The 22735-nt window shown below is 36.2% G+C and overlaps 1 protein-coding gene across 1 annotated transcript in view; it reads right to left on the bottom strand.

Moving 5' to 3' along the window:
• The window catches only part of TRPM3 (transient receptor potential cation channel subfamily M member 3), a 307424-nt gene that overhangs the window by 139792 nt on the left and 144897 nt on the right, over nt 1–22735 (bottom strand). The window contains exons 2-5 of the mRNA XM_074855487.1: nt 19034–19113; nt 18166–18370; nt 9623–9836; nt 6391–6515 (exon numbers count right to left, since the gene is read on the bottom strand). Coding sequence (XP_074711588.1) covers nt 6391–6515; nt 9623–9836; nt 18166–18370; nt 19034–19113 — 624 coding nt within the window. The remainder of the gene's footprint in view (nt 1–6390; nt 6516–9622; nt 9837–18165; nt 18371–19033; nt 19114–22735) is intronic.

Here is a 22735-nt window from a genome sequence, read left to right as displayed (position 1 = left end):
ACAGCTATATGATGTTTGTTCATATACATGAATGGTAAGGAAACACTAATTCTAAGATGATGTTAATTCTTGAATGCCCACTTTTTATGGTTTGGATAACCTTTGATAATATCAACGAGGTAGGTGGTATTCTGAAAATGAAGGGAATTGGTACTGGCTGAGTAAAGTCCTTTATAATGAAGCATTTACTGATGGGATCATGGAGAAAGGAGTGGGCAGGACCTGGTGTGCTGATGAAAATAAGCCTTAGTTACTTTACCTGTAATATATAGTAAGCAATTCCAGTTCTTTAAGCTTTAAGCTCTCCTCATTGGTTATGTTTTCTGCACTTTCTGTTTGCTCTTATTTGCTTGACTTGTCTTATAACTAGACATTGTCCTCACCTGTGCCCAGTGCTGTAAAACTGAATGATTTCCAAGGTTGTATATCAGCCCTGTTACTAAATTCCAGCATAACACTCATCCTTCTGAAACATGATTGAGTTGTGATGTAGTCGAGTTGTTAACTATTAATAACTACCTGGTGATCCACTACAACATGGAAGGTCCCCACCTCTCCTGAAGTTGTCTAGCCTGTTATTTTCCAGGGATTTTGAGAAGTTCATGCCAGCACCTGCACCATGCCACCACAACTTCTCTGTTGTGACCCTGCCCTCCAAAGTGCATACAATCTTCCAGCTTTTAAATTTCCTCCTTATTCCACCATCCAAAAAAGCTGAAGATATAACTGAGTTAGTAGAACAAGACTGCAGATTTCTGCTGTACCGATTGAGCATCTCAGAGAAAACTCTACTGATGACATACACTTACCTCCTGTTATAAAATTTAGCAAATGCACTAACATATAAATTGGTTACTCTGAAACTGCAGTCTTTAATAAAGCAGGAGCATTATCTAGAAACAGACTGAGAAAGCCAGGCTTTATTTTTTAACAAAAGACATATCTAACTTATGTTTAGTCACAGAATCACAGAATCACAGAATCATTCAGGTTGGAAAAGACCCTTGGGATCATCAAGTCCAACTACCAGCCCTACTCTACAAAGTTCTCCCCTACACCATATCCCCCAGCATCTCATCTAAACGACCCTTAAAGACATCCAGGGATGGTGACTCCACCCCCTCCCTGGGCAGCCTATTCCGCTGTCTGACCACTCTGTCTGTGAAAAATTTTTTCCTAATGTCCAGTCTGAACCTCCCCTGTTGCAGTTTAAAGCCATTCCCTCTTGTTCTGTCACTAATCACCTGTGAGAAGAGACCAGCACCAACCTCTCTACAATGTCCTTTCAGGTAGTTGTAGAGAGTGATGAGGTCTCCCCTCAGCCTTCTATTCCTCAAGCTAAACAGTCCCAGCTCCTTCAATCTCTCCTCACAGGATTTGTTCTCCAGGCCCTTCACCAGCTTCATTGCCCTCCTCTGCACTCGCTCCAGCACCTCGATATCTCTCTCGTATTGAGGTGCCCAAAACTGGACACAATACTCCAGGTGTGGCCTCACCAGTGCAGAGTACAGGGGGACTGTCACCTCCCTACTTCTGCTGGTCGCACTATTGCTGATACAAGCCAGGATGCCGTTGGCTTTCTTGGCCACCCGGGCACACTGCTGGCTCATGTTCAGCTGCTTGTCAGTTAGAACCCCCAGACCCTTCTCTTCCAGACAGCTCCAGCCACACCTCCCCAAGCCTGTAGCCATGTAGGGGGTTGTTGTGGCCCAAGGGCGGGACCTGGCACTTGGCCTTGTTGAAGCTCATCCTGTTGACATTGGCCCACCGATCCAATCTACCCAAGTCTCTCTGCAGAGCCTCCCTATCCTCATGCAGATCGACACTCCCACTTAACTTGGTGTCATGTGCGAACTCTCTGATGATACACTCTATGTCCTTGTCAAGATCATCAGTAAAGATGTTGAACAGAAATAGTCCCCACACCGAGCCCTGAGGAACACCACTTGTGACTGGCCACCAGCTGGATTTAACCCCATTGACCATCACTCTCTGGGACCGTCCATCCAGCCAGTGCTTGATCCAGCAGACCCTACGCTCATCCAGGCCATGAGAAGCCAGTTTTTCTGTGAGAATTCTATGGGGAACTGTGTCGAATCAACTAGTTCAATCAACTTATGTTTAGTCTAATATAAATTTAGCTTCTATATAAAAAGGGACAATATTTTTATTATTTCAGCTGTATAGGAGAGTAGGTTGCAAGCAGCAGTATATTCATTGCTTGAGTTTTATTAATTTTTTTTTTTCCTGAATATTCTGAGCAGTACAAAAGAACAGGCATCTGTTATTAGGGAAGTCCACGAAGAACATCTACAACTGGCAATGATCATGCTTCCAACATCTGAGTTCTAGGAAATAAAAATATAATTTATTCTGGAACACAGAGTATATGAAAGGGGTTGAGATATATATATAATGTATATAATATACAGCATATGTAAGATACATATAAAATATAATAGATATTATAGTATATATAAGTTATATATATTTGTATAATAAATATGTATTTATTATTTCAACATAAATTTGCTGTGAGAAAGTAGTTTTCTTTCTGATAACACTTTTTGCTTTTATGTATCACTTTCATCTCTTTATGCACAAGTCTACAAATTAGGCTTATATCTGGGGTTGTGCATTCTGCAGCACTAAATGGTAAAAGCTGACCACTATTGCTTCCTTTTCACTGGGTAAAGCCTTTGTTAAAAATAATACACATTTTACTTTTTCTAGAATTTCTGCTGAGCTTCAGTTTTGACATACTGTAGTTGCTGAGTGTAAGTAACCAAACGATCAGTGAAGTAATATAGGGAGAGAAATACACTATATAATCCACGACTATAACAGTACTCTAAGGGAGACAAATAAAACCCAAGAAATTTGGAGACAAGTTAGCAATTTCTTCTTATGTCAGCCTGCTGGATCCAGTATGGAAGGACTTTTATAGCAGGCATGGAAGAGTGGGTGTCATGGGTTTTGTAGTGATTCAGCATAGCAGCACAGAAGCTCAATTTTAGTTTCAAGTAGTTCAGTAAGAGAAACTTGTTTTTTTTTTTTTCTCAAAATTTTAATTACTAAAAAAATGCATTCTATTTAGGTTAGTAGGTTATATATTACAGCATCTTGACTCATCAACGACATATCACCGTGTGCTGGAAATGTTGTTTTCACTGAATCGCACAATAAAAGCGTCTGTTGATTTAAGTCTCAAATACTAGCTTCTTTGGACTAAAAATGAAACTTATTTGAATTATTTAATTGAGCACTAAAATCAGTGTTCTCTCTGTAATTCAGGCACTGTTCCTATTGAGGTGACTAGAAATTAAACCCAAATGAGGACTGAACAGACTCTGGAAGGAAAGACGTGTATGCTACAAAGACTCATAAAGCACACTCTTTTAAAAGGAAGAATGGCTCTGTATGTAGCGAGAAACTTGTTCATAATCCAAGTTTTTGACCAGACTGAGCAAGTTATCTTACTTTCTCAGTTCTTCTATCAGGAAATTGAAAATAAGGCAATTACCTTTCTCTTGTTTCTAAATTAGAATAGTTTAGAAGTGTGTTAAGAGGGGCACTGTTTTCTGCTATGCTGCTTTTATGGTACTGGAGTAAGACAAGTCTCTTTAGGGATCTTTAACCACCACAATATAACAAATAGCAAACAACAGTAACATTTTGCTTAACTTGGCCAGTTCTCTTTATGGCTCTCAGGAACACCCTTGGGATTCTCAAGAGCTGACTGATTTGGTTGTACTGGTAAATGTAATAATACTCCTCAGCTATGACTTCAAGATTCACACAGGCCAGGCAACAGCTGGAGCATTAGCAGAGGTGCAGTTCTGCTGAGCATAGCTGACTTGACACAAGGCACAGGGAGACAATGTGTGCTGGGACATGTGCAATGGCAGTAACTCGTCCATCCCCCTTCCACTCCCCAAATCCCATGACTAAGACAATTTTCTCTACCTGTCTGATGCTGGAAGGGTATGTTTTGACAAATCCAGTTCTGATCATAATTTAACTAGACATAGTGCATGTAGGCATAAAGCTGCATTGATGCTGGAGTCTGGCAGACCTTTTACTATTGGTTGACTTTCCCCACCCCCCACATAATCCTTTGTGGCCTTTGTTCCTCACTTCATGATGATTCATTTTACATGCTTATGGTACTATTTATATTTCCCCTTCTTGGTTCATTTCACAGCATTCTCCACTAATGAGCCAGTCAATATAGTACACTTTGATTTTCAAAAAGCTTTCAGAAAGGTTCCTCACCAAATGCTTCTAAAGAAACTGCACATACTGGATAACAGAGAAAGACCTTTGAGGGATTAGTAAGGAAAAGCTGAGGGGAAGGGCAGGAAAACAGTAAGAAGGGAAAGTTAATTTTTGCAAAGACTGAGTGTTACTAAGAAGATTCAGTGACATAAGTGGCCTACCTCCAGCTGGGTCATGTTCTGTTCAACACAGTTGTAAGGGATTTGGGGTTAATAAGAGTGTGAAAAACTTACAGGTATTTCAGTGGACTTTGAAGAGTTAAAAAAAGTCTTCATAAAGCAGCCTGACTAGGCAATAAAATGGAAGATGAAATTCAATATTGGTAAGCATAAAGCAGTATCATTACATGTGCATTAGAGATGGATAAAACCACAAGTGCTTCATCATTGCATCATGCCATTTTATGAAAATATTAGGGACCAGGAGGTTTGGAAGAAAAGTTTTGTCTATCACAGATACATTTCAGAACTATTTTTATACCTAGTGATGATCCTGTAATTGTAATCCTACTCGTATAATTGTGGCTGCATTAATGGAAGACTTTAGATAAATTTGTTTACTGTTTTTTAAACTTTTGTCACCTTCTGTTTGATAATTGAACTAAGTATTAACCTTTTTTGATTTACCAGAAAGCTTTTTTTTTTTAAAAAAAAGTTAGCATACAACTTCTTTGTTTCCTGTTAAATTGGAAAGATATTTAGAGGAAAATGTCTCTTAGAGAAATCAGAAATCGGGTGGGCTGTTCCAGTTGGCTGGAACACATGGGAACCAACTTCTTTCTTCAGCTCTTTCTGTAAAAGAAGGCTCCAGAGTCCCTTTCACAGGTGGTGACTAGCTGAGTATAGAGGTATGCAGCTTTCCAACATGTGGAAATAACTAATGGAGGAATAACAATGTCTCAAAATTCATTATTAATTTGATGTCCTTTCTTGCCTTCTTTCTTCTTACTATGCTTCCAGAACTCCATGCATAGTCAGTAAAGACCACTTATTTGAAATTGTTGTGTACATTACACTTCTTTAACAAGATGCACCTCATCTTTGTGATTATTTCTTCTAGTCACCTTTCATGCTGCATCTCAGAAGAGTTCATTAGTGACTCAGAATTACTGCTTCAGAGTTCCATCCTGCTTGTTTGTATATCTTGGTGACCCTATCACACAAGCACTGGTGGTATTAAGAGTACAAAAACCCATGGTAATACAATTCTGCCTAATGGCTATACTTTAATAGTGAATTGCAATGAATTCCAGTTGTATCGATTTCTTCGTACTCATTGCAATTCCTTCTGACCTAACCAATAATTGAACCTCTTCCCTTCCTCAATTTGCTAATGGATGAAAATACAGAGAAGAATGGCTTAGAGTAATGTAGAGAAGAAAAACATTCATTATGGAGAATGGAGACTATATCTCTTCTCCACTCAAAGTTAGCCACTGGTTCTCAGGCAGATTGCTTGGGAATGAACCAGAGGTGAGTTAAAAATAGGGCTCAGAAAAGCTTCAGGTAACACATAACCAGTGTAAGTAAACTATTCATGTATTTAAAATCAGAGGGGTAATATTTCTGAGTGACAGTATAGGTTTAAAGGAGAATGATGTGAAAGAGTACAAGAAACACCTACTCCGCCCTTCAGAAGGTGACTGAAGTAACGATTCTTTGAGGTCTGATTTCATGTCCAATACATTTATAAGACTCTTCACAACTGCAGTAATAAAAATGTATAGGACTGACTATATTAAAAGGGGGGGCAGTCTGCAAATCTGAATTTAACCTAGGTATTATAGTATTGTTTCAAAATAAATCAGACTTCAAGCTTTGCAATCAGTGTTTTCTTAGGCACTTTTCAGGGTTCATAGTGTTCTAGGGATGAAACTTTAGAATAGTATTTAAAGAAATTTCTTCATAATTTATTTTTAAAGAATGTACAGTGCAGAAATTTTTATTGTTGCCATGTCAAAGCTGGTATCAACCATAATGGAAAACCTGTGTATGTATTGATGTTTTGCTGCAGACATTAATTCTGTAAGGAATTGTTAAGTGAGGGATGGAGAGGAAAGGAAAAATAACTGGAAGATTTATATATATATTGGAGGTGATCTATGGGGCTTACATCTTTGCCGATCAGATCCTCTTGATTTTCCACAATCCCCCAGGGAGCTATACCGATGGTGCAGATCTTCCCTCGAGATTTTGAGGCATGATCTTTCAGTGCATCTCCAACATGCCGAATGACTCCTGGGAGAGAAACAGCATAAAACAGAAATTAAAAATTATGCCCTTTTTGTTCATTATGGTATGGATTTAGTACAGAATTATTTTTTAGGGAACACCTATGCATATCTTTACAATTAAGTAAAGCTATGAATATATCCCTACTGATTATTATTACAGTAATACTGTAAGTCCATCTTATCTAATCTAAAAAATATTAAATAAAATAGCAATAAAAAAATTACACAGCTCTAGAAATAAGCATGGAAATGTTGGCATCTGACTGTAACCTGTTCATCTGCACTTGTGTTCACAAACAAGAATTCCCAAACATAGAAAGAAGGACAGGAATTACCACTCCCTACCCCCCTAAAAGTGTAGCTCACATACAAATGCTCCCTTTTGTCTGAATAAAGGACAGAAATGTGAAAACATCATTACACTACTCTGTGGTGAGGTATTCTACCATTCTTTCCAAACTCAGTCACCTGAGATATCTTCCAGCAGAGAATTAGAAAACCCCCTGGGGATCAGTGAGAAAACAGAAATTAGTACATAGAGAATGAGTGCTCCCCAGCTCTCTTTCAAGTGCTTTCTGATAACAGTCCTTGTATTCTTTAGGCCAGTTTTGTCAGTGTTTCAGCGGTATATCTGTGCAGAGGACAAGTGCCATTCCTCCTTCCTTTTCACAAAATATTTTTTTAACCTGTTTATCAATAACTAATTTTGTGATGTGACTGCACCGAAGCAGTCCTGGGGATTTGCTGCAGATGTTATGTGTTGCTCAGTTTCTGTGTTTGCTTCTTGTTCAAATTCCACAATTTCAAGGTGACTGGATTGGAAGTACAACAGTCACACAATAGATGTGATTTTAGCTGTAGTTTTTCTGCACTGTAAATGAACTAAGTAAGAAAAAAGTCACAACCTACAAATCCTATATGTCCTGGAGTCTGATTTCCTTCATGTGGTGGAAGAAGGAAAAAAACCTGTACCTGCAATCAGGTATGATCCAACATCTCAAAGGATTCAAAGCAGAAAATCTGTCCAGACTGCAAAAACTTCTGCTATTTAGAATAATCAACTCTCAGCATGACATGAATATTCAGAACAACTTAAAGTTTAAGTTATTTAAAAGTCATGGTTATAGCCAGGTATGCACCATCCTTGTCATATCACTGATTCTCAGTTCAATAGCAGTATTTCAGGATTCTTCAATTATAATTTTCCTTAAGAGAAATCTGATTTAAAAAGTCATCATCAACAAAGCAGGCTGTAGTCTGAAATCCTCAATTTGTACAATTTCACATACAGATAAAACACTGAATCTTCACCTACACAGTGTGAAAACCTAGCCCTGGAGTAATCAAGTACTTTTCTCCAGAAATCAAAACCAGCAATGAGATGTAACTTATAATGCAGAACTACTTCTAGAATTATATGTTTTTAAAAGAACACACAGCAACTTGAACTTCATTGTTTTGTCTAGGTAATTTTTGATTACAGGAAAAAGAATCTGTTCCAGTAGTAATTGTGTTGACTTTCCTGGTTAATTTTTATTGTTTTGCCATTTGCAACTAATGATTTGAAAAATGTTACGAAGTAGTTGTGCATTTACCAAACGCAAATGTTACAGTCAGTCCTTGTTTACAGAATTTCTATAGTTCGATTTCTGCAATTCCTGTGGTAATCCACTGCAATGAGTGCACAATATCTACAGTTTTCTAATGAGCTTTTAACTTAAAATTTATATCTGTCTTTCCCATTGTCACTACAAGAGTATCTGGCAACTAACATAATTATTATCACCACAGTACACAGGTCAACATTTAACCTGATTTTCTTCCTTGTTCTGCAGAGATGTAGGGGATATTACATACATGTGTGTCTATTTATCCGTCTAACACTCCAGAAGCTATGCTTCTTTGCTATTTGTATTGCTGCTGTGATAAAACTGAATATTGTTTTAAATCTGATATGCTCTGGAAACTAAAAGGCCCAAGACTTCTATTAAGCATTCATATTCAAACGTGTAGGAGTTGATGCCCCCTCCCTGGAAGAGTTCAAGAAGTTGGACGGGGCTTTGAGCAACCTGATCTAGTGGAAGCTGTCCCTGCCCATGGCAGGGGGAGTGGAACTAGATGATTTTTATGGTCCCTTCCAACTCAAACCATTCCGTGATTCTGTGATCCACAATGCACTATAATTAATGCATGACAGTGGAATTACAATGTTTTCCATATACAGAAAGAGGATACATTTTGTGGGATTACTAAAGTAATAAATTATAGCTTTGTTACTGCAGTAAATGAGAATGACATAGGAATTTACAAGTACATGTCCTAGCTCAAAACATTTTGCGTTTATCTCTAGCAGAACGCTTTGACTTTCCTGTGACTTTCTCTCCTCCTTTCTACCTGTTTCAGGAAGGGTGTCTAGGAAGCCACTGTCCAATCTTTTTTGTCTGGGGAACTATGTTTTGTAGTTTATTCCCAAAACTTAGAGGCTGTCTCCCAGCAGAGCTGGGCCAGCTGCTATCTTGGGTCATTAGGACACCCATATGGTATGTTACAGATGTTCTTAACTTTGAATAGAAATGGCAATGTTATTGCTCTTGCTGCAGGGGTAATAGAAAAAAATTAGGTCAAACTGCCTACAAGAAAGGAAAATGTGATACTTATTCACAATAAAGCTTTCCACCACATGCACAAAACAGAACCTTTTTTCCTTTCATACTTCAGATCATCTTATAAGATAAAATAAAGGTCTTTTCTGGATGAAAACATTTTCTATTTTATGTAATAAGAGTTTGACTTCCGCTGTTTCTGGTTAGTAGTCCCTCCCTGTGCTTACTGTTGATCTTATAAAATCTTCACTGGCAATATACTAATATAATTGCCTCAGAGGAGGCTTTATTTTCAGCTCTCCAGTGTGGTTTTTATGCTTTAGCAAATCTTCTATTCCCTGGTAGCTGCCAGGCTGGTATGAAGTTAGCATTTTCTTATTTGTACACAGTAAAGCCAACACTAATAAAATAAAACATGGAATGGCTTCTTAATCTCATCACTTGTAATTTTTTTCTGTGATGAAACCTTCTAGATGCCACTGTGCTTTCATTTCAGTGTTGTTGTTACCTGTGTTTACTCCTCCAGTGAATATCCATGCTCCAGTTGTCATAGCAGCCTTAATCAGGCCTTTTCCGAAGACTTGCTTGAGTTTTGGCTGAAGTTCAAAATTCTGAAGGCCCCCATGCACAGAGATGAGAAGTTTAGGGAGCTCAAGCTGCCATTCTTTGGTCATCAGATGCAGAAGAAGGTCAGGCTTTGTGTCAAAAGACACACGTACATACTGCAGAAATAAGGGCAGTAGTAGAGAAAAAAAGATTGGTTATACTCACTGGTTCCTAATACATATGATCTATGCCCACTAGATCACTGAAAAAAGGCAACCCTTATGACAAAAGCACTAATTAATTGCTCACTTGATGATTTTTCAAAAGTCAGGAAACTAGGAAACTAGGAATAATGGAACACTTGCAATTCACAGGCTGGATAATTTTCCTCTATTTAGGGAATTAAATCTTTAACTATTTCAATATGTTTAGCAATTCTTGAAAGATAAATGTCTTTAACTTATGGACACAAAAACTAGAGTAAAAATTTAAGTGGTCTGCCAAAGATGACCTAGGTAGTCAGAGTCAGCTGTGTGTTCACTTGTATCTTATTTTCAAATTAACAAATTCAAACTCCCAAAGGGTAGGAACTAACAGACAAGCTAAATTGTTCAAGCACACATAAGTTTAAACTGAGCAAGACTACTAACCAGGTACTTTCCAGATGAACAAATGCTAACTTATGACTTACAGACTGATTTGAATAGATTCATGAATTTCCTTAACAAGGCACAGGACCCTAAAAGTGGTTTGAAAGACATTTACACATTTCCAGTTCTTGACTCTTCTGTGCTACATCTGCATCATTTTGCCCCAAAGGAGATCATGCCCATCTGTGTGTGCTCAAAGATAACAAATGTCTTCAAATTTTCTGCAGCACTACCATGTTGCACACATACCTGTTTCTTCCTGACAAGCCTTTCTCTCTGGGGTCTTTCTCCTGCTCTTTCTGTTGCTGATGTATGAAGGGTTCCACAAAGCCCATGACAGGGCAGATGATACTTTTTAAAATTCTAGTTGTGTAGTAGAAACAGGTTATAAGAGGTTAAAATTCTTTCTATAGTTGGTAAGATCTGGAAAGACCCTCTTAACTAAATAAACTAGGGTATAGAAAGCCACTCATCTATCAAACTTCTGATTGAACCAATGCATAAAGTTACTTCAGTAGTCTTTCCCTTGATGGGTTGTCAGCACAGCCATCCACACAGGCACCTTTGCTTTCAGTCAGAGGAATGCCTAGTTCTACCTTATTTATTTTAACATGTCAGGTAGTATAATATCCACATATATTATGCAATCATTTTGTCACCTTTTAACATGTCTAACCAGTATTACTTGCCAAAAGATTGTTCTTTCTTAGTAAATTGTATGACAGTATACTGGACTTCTTTCTAGTTGAATAAGAAATAAGGATCTGACTTTTTTTCAGAAGGAATTGCTAACAGACAGGTTTCTTTGCAAGAATGGGTTGTTGCACAGTGAACAGCCATTCTTAACACTTTTTGAAGCAGAAGCCTGTTTGGACAAATAGTCACAGGGAAGCACAGCCGAACTGAAAGCTAATCAAGAACTTGGGAATGCACATTTACCCCACTGCATCAGTAATGCTCTCTGCAGCAGCCAGGCAGATTCATAACAGCTAATGGACACAGAACATGCAATATTCATGCCTGGCAAGAGCACAATGTATCCTTGAGCTTATATATACATGAACTGCATCCTCAGTAGCTACCCCTTCAATTTTCTGTGTGTGAGTTGAGAAAATCTTGCATGGCATCTGATCCCACTGACCAGATGGTAAAGCTAAAAATTTTGATTAGGATTCGAGGGCTGTCAAAGTTTTAATACACCAGAGGCGTTGTAAGGAGACTGATCCTTATTCCCTTTGCTCTGCCCTTAGGGAAAGCTGAGGTTGCAAAGGGCAATGCAGTTAACACTGCAGGCATTAACAGACAACGCAACACCCTTTAGGGGGCCTAGACGAAACCTCTGCTGGTCAAACTACAGAGATTATGCTTTGGTAGCACTGGTACCTTATTTGTTTTTTTGTGAAGACAGACTGGGAGTTTTAAGAAGATAATTAAAGTGAATTCATATTAGTAATGGCCATAAAAAATTGCTGAAAACAGGCCACTGCATCATCTGAGATGTTATTAAGATGAAGGTACAAATGGCATCAGATGTCTATTACCTAATCCAGCCAGTGACTGTTTTTTTGACTCTTTAGCATTCTTTTATAGCCCAGAATGTATGACTTCACTGTCCTTACCTTCTTAAGCCTATGTATTAATTGGCAAAAATATCTTTCTTATCCATTAAGACCTCCAAATTTCAATAAACATAAATCTATATAGGGAATCACAAAGTTAGAAGAAATATTTTCTTACATTTATTTGAAATGTAGACATTTTTTATTACAAACAACTGCTTGTTCTTTATGCAGCAGGCAAGGCCCCTCTGTACTTAAGAATTCATTTTACTTTATAAAGAGGAAATTTAAGCAAAAATAAATCTGAATTTTTTTTCCTGTAAATTAAAAATTAAACCATCATGGATAAGCTTTACTGTTTTAGAAGTCTTTTGAGAAGGGCAATGGTGCTAAACATCATGATTTTTCTTCTGTGCATAGACATCAATTTTTATGTCTGACTCGTTTTTGCTCTTACAGAGGCCATTTTTAGTTTGGTATGCTTGGGATTACTCTTTTGCCATTACTTAACATGTTAACTAGTAAGTACAAGAGAATTCTTTTGTCATCAATTTCAAAGTATGCATTAAATTATGAATAAACACTTTTAAGGCCATTTTTGTCCATATTAAAAATTCATTTGTTTCAGTCTTGTAGCAGAATATTCAGCCTTTTCATTTTTTGTTTCGAATCTTAATATTTGCCATTCCTGAATTCTTTTGCTATAGCCTACAGAAATAAATTTAAAATTGAAATGTAAATCTAAGCTAAACTACTGCTCTATTACCCTGAAATTCCATGTCTGTTGTATGTGTCAGCTGTAGAAGTGATCAGTTCTAATGGCAAATGATTTAATCCTTTCTTTATGGGAGTGGTTTATAGATAGGATGCAAGACTTCAGCTGTTATATGTCAGCAGAGCAGGGCAAGATCGGAAGCAAAAGTAGAGTTTTGAACCACAGAACCTAAGGACTGATCTGACTCACATCAGCATAATGCTGTGAAATGACAAATCACCAAGTTCAAGCTGTCATGCCCATTTGATCTCTAAACTAGTGCACAAGTAGTCAGAAAGGGTGCTATATGATGCCAATAGTTGTTTCACTGTTTTATCAAGTGGTTTCCTAAAAAATAACTGTGCCCATCATCAGTCAAACAGCCAGATGCTTGCATGTTGGGCTCCAATGCCCTGGGGCAAAAGTCAAGTTCTTGAGTGGTAAAATTACTACTCTGTTAATCAAGCACAACTGTTTCGTTAAAGTACATTTGAATGACTGCAGATGAGAATCTCAGTGAATAAAATAGAAAGATTCAGAATTCTGTTGTATTTCTTCAAAGAAAAATCTCTTCAGAGAACATTTTATGATCTGCAGTCTAATGTCGCTCCTTTGTTTCTCTCTGATGCATGCAGGTACTGGGTGGCTACTTCATCTACCTTAAATAAGATTCCATCACTGAAGACACTTCAAGCTAAAGACCTATTCCCACAAAGTGTGATCTTCACATAAAAAATAGGCCTGATGTAATTCTCACTGAATTCAACAGAAAAGCTGTCACTTATACTGAAACTGGACTGGTTCCTCATAAGTTAATACACTTAACATCTTAAGGCCTCTTCCAAGTTCCACTAAACAGTCAGTGGAAGGACCCTCATTGATTTAAATGGGCTTCGAATAGATGCTTTCCTGTGTTATTTCCCCTTTTCTCCATGTAGGACACTATCTTTCAAATTCTGTAAATGTTCTTTAAGTATTATTACTATAACAAAAACTAGGCTGGCTGCCTTTTTCATGGTTTATGCAAGTTATAGGTTTATCTCTCTTTTTTTTTTCTCTCAAAAGCACTAATGGCTTTTAAGATCCTTTTTACACAGTTTTGATAAAACTTAATATATTTTAAAAGCAGGAATGTAACTTTAAATTGGCTGATTTCCAAATATCCTTAATAACGTATAATGTTTTGAGGATCTGAATATTAGAAAGTCTGTCTAAGAAATGGTTTATGTACGCTGGAATTCTACTGATGTTCTTTCATGTTTCCATGCACCATAAAAAATGTTAGGCTTGTAAGCTGAAGTAAACTTTATTTCTTGTACAGCTACAAACATATATTAGCTTTTTATTGTGTATATTAAATGTATCACTGGAATGCATTCAATTAGGAGGAATATATTTAACTCACTAAAGCTTTTCAAACAGCCATCTTCCAGCTAACCTTGAAAAACCATGATCAAAGAAATCTCAGTTCTGTAAAGAGTGGTCCTTTAAAAAAGGTTGATATGGAATCCAGGCATACCAATTAATGAAAGAATGTCAAGAGGTTTTTTTGTGTGCGGAAAGGCAGATAATAAATTTAAAAAATTGGTTTAGTTTGGTCACAAGTTCAGTGCAAAATGCACCACAGCAAGATTGTCTTAACTGGTCCACTAATGACCAGAACCTATTTTGAAATTGGTCAGAATATTGCTCATAATTGGAATGGAATCACTCTCATTAGTCTGATAATTGCTCTCAGAGTTAGGATAATAGATTGCCAGTATATAATTAGATGAATACAGCCATGTTCTTTCTTGAACTATTAAGAGCCCACTGATATAAGCAGAACACATTTTATTAATTTTTCCTTTTTTTAATCCACTGATTTATTGCAAAAGCTCTTAATAAAGCTTACACATCTCCACATCCCTCTCAGACCTTTATACAGTTGTTAAAAGTAAAAATCTGCCACAAAAACAATGTAAATGTGAACAGGAAAACTGTTAAATCTGTTTCTTAAACATTAATGGGATGAGCAACTTGTAAAGAAAATATGAGATTGATAGAGATCTAAAAACCACAGTGTTGTTGCAAGATCATCTGTGGTTACATGAAGACTGAAAGAAAGGCCTCTTTAGTAACTGATCCTGTTAACCAACGTTATCTAATCTTGGCTATATATTTCTATACAATCTGCTGCACCCTCAGCTATTCACATAATTAATTTAAGTAGCTTAGTGCAGCCCCACTGAAGATACTTTAAGAACTCAATGGTATTAGCAAAACTCAGGACATTTGAGAATTTTTGTTCTATGTGGCTGTGGGAATGAAATTAATGTCATGGTTTTATTGGCAGTATGTAAACCTACATCACCTTTTCTGTTTTGTTCCAAATCCACATGTTCTATTATAATTTAAGTGTAATTTTCATTTTCACAACTAAAGCTGCCACTGTTAATTGTCTGGTAGTAACTGATATAATATTATACCACTGCATTTGTAGTTTGCAAATTTACATATATTTACTATCAAATTTGTATATATATTATTAAAATCTAATTCTGTTACTTCCAATGGTGGAAATAATTGTCTGTCAGTCCTACACGCAGTAATCTGTTCCATTAATTAACTACCAGTTTCTCAATTATAAATCTGAGGTTACAGTTTCCATTAATAAATCCCATCTCATTCCTTGCAGCCTGATTCAGAAAAAATCACCAATTTTGCTGTTAGCACAGACCAAGACAATTCCACTCAGTTTGGTGTTTCTCTTGCTTAATGATTTTCATGTGTGGGCATCCTTTCCATGAAATAAAGTAAGGAACAGGTGGTGAATTTTATGCCAAATTCTTTGCCTGAGGCTTTCCTTGATGATGGTTGCTGCTTTGTAGGGTTATGCCAATAGGCACAATATTAAGCTACCATGATTGTCAGCAAACACCAGCTTGCATGCTGTAGTGATATTTGATATCCAGTAGCTAGAAAATAAGCATAATTTTAGAAAAGAACAAATGTCCATTTATCATGTTTTCTCCCTTTTCTCTCTCTCCCCCTGCCCCTGTTGATATGCCAGTCTCTCTGCTTTTGGGTTTGAAAATGTATTGTCTGAACAAGAATGTTTCCAAGGATTATGTACTTGTTCCTTTATCCAAATCTTATTTTTTAAGATAATTTAAATGCTCTTTTTTTCCCCTCCTCTGCTGGCAAAATTGGTTGGTTGTCTTGACTGAGGAAAGTCTTAGCTTTCACAGAAAGCTTTTGATTTGGTAAGTTTTGTTTATTATGGAAAAGACCTTGTACCCTGTAAAGTCAGAGAGGAGTTTCATTCTTTCTATTAATAAAACTGCAACCACTACTTAGGCAGTTCTTTGACTATAATCTACCCTAAAATAATGTCAAGGAGTGGAAATATGACCATAAGGACACCTTCATACTGTTTTCAGTGATGAATACACCATAGTATAACAAAGCTCTTAATTTTGTTTCCATTTTTAAAAATGCACAATTACTGATTATGCAAATCTTATTTGTGTTTTGGTCATATGAAAGATCTTTTTCTCATAGGTGGTAACCAAGCAGGACACCCATTAAAGAGATATTTAGTGAATTGTTTAATTTGAAGCACTTTCCCCACTAGTGGGATGACTGAATATCTGGAGCTTTTATAGACTTATTTAATTCATGAAGAATTTGGTTGTACCCATGTTTTGCGTAGAGTTTAATGACTATGAATATCAGGCAGATGCAACTATCTTGCCAATTCTAGTACTATCAAAATAAATCCAAAGCTTTTCCAGCAATAAATGTTTTGTCTGTATTCATCCCTAAGTTTTAACTTGTCATTTAGATCTCTCAGATTTTTAACCCCTTTTTGTCTTCTTTTTTCTTAAATTCTTCATGGTTTCATTCCTGACTGCATTCTGTGACAGGATTTTTCTTTCCTTCATGTTGACTTCCAATTTTATCTTCACTCTTCCACTTCAAGAATATTTCTTTGAGCACACAGCATATACCTTGGACCATCTCCTGTTCTCTTACAGCACTGTGCCACTACACCAGAATCCCAACAAAGAACCCTCTAGAGAAACTGGTATCAACAGCTTCCCTAAAATATTCATAATTTCTTGGCTGCCCAAGACTACTTTTGTCTGGGCAGGGCAGTATATTGCTTTATAGTGATGTTCAAGGACATCACTCAAAAAGCTCTAGAAATTGCCCTTTCTCATAAGGACAGATTTAATGCAAATGGATGGATATTATATCAGATTTAATGCAAATTTAATGACGGATATTGTATCTCTGATTCTTTCTCAGTTTTGGTGAAAAGCATTCTGTTTTTTTCCCACTCCTTGTGAAGATACCAGCAACATGGTTTGGTTTGTTTCAGTGCTGAGGGAGGCATCAATTTATTCACACTTAACAAATGTTATTTACTGAATCAGTCTCTCTCTAGCAATGGCCTTGCAGATTTTTAGGTGATTGGTTATCAACCAAACATAAGGTGTGTGTGATCCTCTCAGAGAAATGACCTAATTTTCTATCTGATTCTTGGTGCAACTGTTTTCTGGTTTCTATCAAAGGAAGCCATCTATCTGGGCAAACAGAACCATCCACTCAAGTACTCATTCCATCTCCAGCACATATGTATTTGAGGAAAATATCTGAGTCTTGCTAGTATAGTACCTGAGCTCTTAATTGTCTCTAATCCATCTTGTACCATGACAGATTTGAGAGACCTGTTGGGAAGAATTCAGGCAAAGAAGATGGTACGGGGTTGCTGGGCAGGTTGTTCTGCAGAGCAGCCAGGGGTTCTGCTTCTGCCCTCACTGCTGCCCAAAGCAGTGTCTTGGCCATGATGTGCAAGTTACACACTCATCTTTCCTTCCCAAAGTTCCAGGTTCTGCAGTTTAGATATAGTCAGAGAGATTCTTCCTTTCATGTAATGCCACATAGAAGAAATACATGCATGGGTTAGCGCGGGTGCTGGAAACATCTCTCCAACTTAGTGGAGCAATGCCTTCATATTAATATATTTCAATATTGTTCCATAGCAGTGTATTACAATTAAGTGGCTTGCTCAAGAAAATCTGTGGCAGAATAGGGATTTCTGAGTTCCTAGCTTAGATGCCTACTGGGACTCTTATTTCATTGAAAGATGAACCAGTAAGTCTAACTGGTCTATGCTCTGATATATGTCTGGAGGAATATTAAAAGAAATTTGGTATATTTCACATTTTTCAGCCTTGCAGACACATCCAGCAATTGGAAACCATAGCTGAACTCTAAAGTATTCAGAAAAAGAGGGATGGATAGCCATTGGAAGAAAATTGACATAGCAGCATGTTAGCCTGTCTTCAGTCTTCATAATGCTCTTATGCTGCACTCCAGCTTTTACAGTTAATTTTGTTCACCAACTCTTTGACACATGATACATAAAAACATACGGTACAGTCTTACACTAAATAATACTTTAAAATGAAGTTAAGAAAGAGTGCTGTTTATTCTTTGTGAATGCCTTTTTTGAGGTAGCAGCATTATTTATCTAAGAGAAAAACATGGTTACCATGGCTTTATTGGAGTGGCCTCCTCCTTGGAACTCAATGGTTCCAAAAGCGTCCGTCGGGCTGAGCTGTGTGTGCTTGCTGATGGACCATTTCTCCGACTGGATGTCATTGCGAGTAAGCCTGCTTTCATTTTTCTCATTCTGAATAATGGAGATGCTTGGAGTCAGTCCAACATGTTGACCTATTAGACGCCCACAGCAACACCTATCACATTAAACAGATAGAAAACTTGAGTCACATGTATATACAAACTGAACAGGGAAAAAAACTATCTTAAATGGCCTAAAAATCTTTAAAAAAAAAACCCTTTTCAACTCTGCTGACCACTTTCCTGCTATCTGAAGCCTCTACTTGTGGAAGCAACATAGTACAGATATAACCTTTTCTTTCCGTGATCTTGTTTACTTTGGACTCTCCTATATTTCAATAAAATCATGCTTTGTTCTAAATATGTACAAAATTATGTTTCTGTCTTCAGATGACATCAGGCCAAATATTCAGCTTTTGCATGGACTAGCACATAGTTTAAATTGGTAGCTCACGGTAATTATTTTCTTTTGACAGTATTGTGTGTCATGCATCCAATTGAGGTAAATATTCAAGGCACTGAATATTGAACTAGGAAGATAAGGAAATTAAACATAGATACTGATCCACCTTTGACTTATCTTTATTTTTTTTTTAATAAGTTTTGAAATGTAAACAAATAGTGCCCACAGGAATCTATTACTCCAGATGTAATTCAACCACCTTCTGATCAAATAAGTCCTTACAAACTATTTATATCCATGTATATACATATGCACACTTATATAGAGAGACATTTTCTTGTAACTGACTCATTTTTCATGAGTTGCATGCAATTACCTATGGGGGTCTTTGGTGCTGGGTATGATATGAACACATTCTCTCTTGTAAAATGCTCTTTCTATCCATGATTTCTGTGCCTAAAAGAGAGAAAGGAAATGCCATGAGCTCTGTTTGCTTATTAAACACAACTTACAGTACAACTGAAGAACAACTTCAAACATAAAAGAAAACTTCACTCTCTTTGCACATACACAGTGCACATTTTGCACAGAGCAAATGTTTTCCATTAGAACTATGATTGCCTTCTAGAGCTAAGCACCCAACACAAGCTCTTTAGATTGTTTTCATATTCACTAGTCAGATGACTTTGATGCTGTCATCTATGTTCTCATAGCAGGAATCACTGGAGAAGAAATAATTCAAACTGTAAAGCTTTCTGCATGGTAGAGAAAAACCACACCTATTCATTAAAAAGACTTTAAAAAATCTATTACCATTTTAGTGATACAACTAAGTCAGCTCTAACTAAAAAAACCCACAAACTCAGAAAATAGAAAATAAGTATCTCACAATAAAACTTATAACACTATGATTTCAGTGCAAGTTTTTTATACAAGTACTTAGAGTGCTGTTTAACATGGAGCCAGAAAATACAGTTTCATATGTGGACATATTAGTGGGAAGGAAAAAAAAAGGAAGGTTTGTTTCTGAAAGGAGACACAAAAAACTTTGATACGTAACAGTCAGATGACCAGCTGATGTAGCCTCTGAAACTGAGTTCAGAGAAGCTATGCCTGTTCATAATGCTCAAGATCTTCCCCCAAATATTTGCAGGAAAGCAAATAATTTCTCTCAGCATAGTCTTTAATTTTCAGATACACAAGAGATCTTTTTAAAAAGAAAGGTAGATGGGTAGGAAAGAAAAAAAAAGCAAACAAAAAAACAACTAAAAAAGCAAACAAGAGACTTTCAGAGTTCTAAAATCTTTTTAATTATCTAGACAGTCCTTGCTCCTTATAATACAAATCCTGGCAAGCTCTCTAAAACTTTCCCCCACACAAAATTCAATTATTTAATTTAATTTCTTTTAAAAATTCATTTCAAACAGATAAATTTTATAAAATGTATTTAAATAATAAAATTACCTATTTAATTGCACAGCATAAATAGAACTATAACCTATGAACTATGACGGTATCTGAGAGTTAAGTAATGTGAAATGAATTCAAAGGAAGTCTGAGCATCCTGACTCTATAAAAAGAGAAAATATTAAATTGCCTCTATAACGTTATGATGTTACCTTTTATTATGTAAGGTTAGATAGTAATCTATCTAAATATTACCTTAACTAATATTACCTTGCTAACTATCTAATGTTACCTTTTTGTCAACTCAGTCTGCATCCCGTTTTTCATGTTTAAATCCAGAAACCTATGTTTCTGGGACTTTTGAAAATCATTGTGAGTGTGCAAATTTCTTGGAGTCAAAGAATGTCACTAGTATAAACTATAAAGTACCATAATAAGAATTTCTAACTACATCCATTACTTATCACTCTCAGTACTTAAAAAGTAATTATTTTGCCTTTTTCACAGGAGATAACCCCTTATTGGATCCCCTTATTCCTTATAAGGATACCCTTAGTGGTCACTCATGATATGTAACAATATTTTGTCTTTGCTCTACTTGCATTTTTATTTGAAAAATCTGCTAGACTTCATATTTTGTAGGAATGGTAGACACTCTAACATGACTTTTACAGTCAGGAAAAAGAAAAGCCTATTAAAAACATTAAACAGAACTTTGATTGTTCTTCCTTACTGTAGCAAACAGAAAGTTAATATACTATAGAATGTGTTTGTTTCATGTTTAAGCAAAGGACAGTACAATAGAAATTCTGAAAATCTAAGAGTTTTACTTTATAGATGAGAGATTACCTTGAAGTTCTAATTTATCAATTCTAAATGCTTACAAGCTTATGATGCAGGCAAGAATCACTGTCATCATCAAAATAATTTATATTATAGTCAAATCCGTTTAGAAGTCTAGTGCTTCATTAAGTAATTTCTCAGTTTAGTAGTCTTTTCAGGCAAAGAAAGGCTTTTTATAAACTAGCTTTCTAGAAATGTCAAGGCATCCGGAGTGAACTTTATGAACTTCATTGCCTCTTTTACTGCAGAACTTTTGAAGCTAAACTACATCAGAAAATTAGGGTTTTTCTTTTTGAGAGTGTTGTAGAGAAAGGAAGTAAGTTACAACTATTATTCAGATTGCAATGCTAACATTTGAAATTACATACTTTACTGTGTGGACCACACATTCTTGAAATTTCTCCCCTTTGAGCTCCAAGAGTAACAAAAGCTTTCTATATTGCCTTAAGAAGACACACACTGATAAGAAGCTGCAGATTTATGAATCACCTTTGTTATATATATATATATAAAGTAACTTTTATGACAAAAAAGGAACACTTACAGAATAATGCCAGTCTTATTTTCATGCTTGTTTATTTTAACACTAAATATGTGCCACAATATCTTCTCTAGAAAGCATGAAAATCTTTTGTAAGACAACTTTTCTTCCTGGCATCCAAAATCAGCTCCTACCACAGAGCTTACATAGTGTATGATTCTCATTCATGTTGCCAAGACTCCCTAAAAATATCCTTTAATATATTTCATAAATTTTGCATACTCTTCTGCAAACAATTTACCTCAGTGAATTTACTTACTACATAGACCCAATGTATCTTTTGTAAAGATGGTCACTCATTCAATTTCTCTAAGCCTCAAGATCCAATACACAAAGGTGCCATAGCAGGTACTTCACTGAAAACATTTTTCTTTAGGTGTACAAGCAGGCTTTCAAAAACCAAGAAACTGACAATTAAAGTTTGTTTTCCTACTCTTTTTCATACTGTCTTTTCAAGTAGAAAAGAAACCCAGTTATGTTAAATATCATAATTTGCATTTGAATATTCATTATACTTCTTCAACTGTAATACTGCAAAAATAATTTAAAGTATTATTCACATCAGGAGAAAAAGACTTCTCAGATTTTAGATCTCAAACTATATACTATCATACCCAACAGAGTCACACTGCCAAAATACACAATTTACTCATTTCATAATTTCTTGTCCTTGCAAACTAAAAAGAAAGCATCTGGTTTCACTGCTCCATGCCTGTTATCTTTGTGTGACAGAGACCATTTGCAATGAAATACAAGGTTCAGAGGTATAATAGATTATGTTACTTGCCACAGAGTCTTCATAACAAAATTAGAATAACTTGAGGAAATCAACTCATTCATAACAAAACAGTCTGCATTAAACTCTTGTTTATAATGTAAATTAATAAAGTAGTAACAAGTTTAGAAAAGTATAGCAAAGCATTTGCAAGAATAGTAAAACAAGAAGCTTATCATCTCTTTCTCTTATTTCATAAACACTCCTTCAGTATTAATTCACATGACAATTTAAAGTGCACAATGAATTCCTAAAGTACATGCCATACTTATATGTTGATTTAGTTTACTGATAGCTTAGATCTCTAGCTTAAGGCTTTCTTCATTAACCTAGCTGCAAAACCCCACAAAGAACATTTTTTCCCCCTCTTTTTTACCTGAGCATCAAATTTAGCATTTAAGTCTGTCCCAGAGCAAACTCTGCTGTTGACGTCTCCCTGCTGCTGGTCATCGCTAATAACACATTTGTGTCTGCCCCCTGAACAAGTGCTCAGTTAATCCGTAGGGCAGAGA

This window comes from Strix uralensis, chromosome Z (genome assembly GCF_047716275.1).
Source record: "Strix uralensis isolate ZFMK-TIS-50842 chromosome Z, bStrUra1, whole genome shotgun sequence".
NCBI lineage: Eukaryota > Metazoa > Chordata > Aves > Strigiformes > Strigidae > Strix > Strix uralensis.
This window is presented reverse-complemented; position numbering and strand designations above follow the sequence as displayed.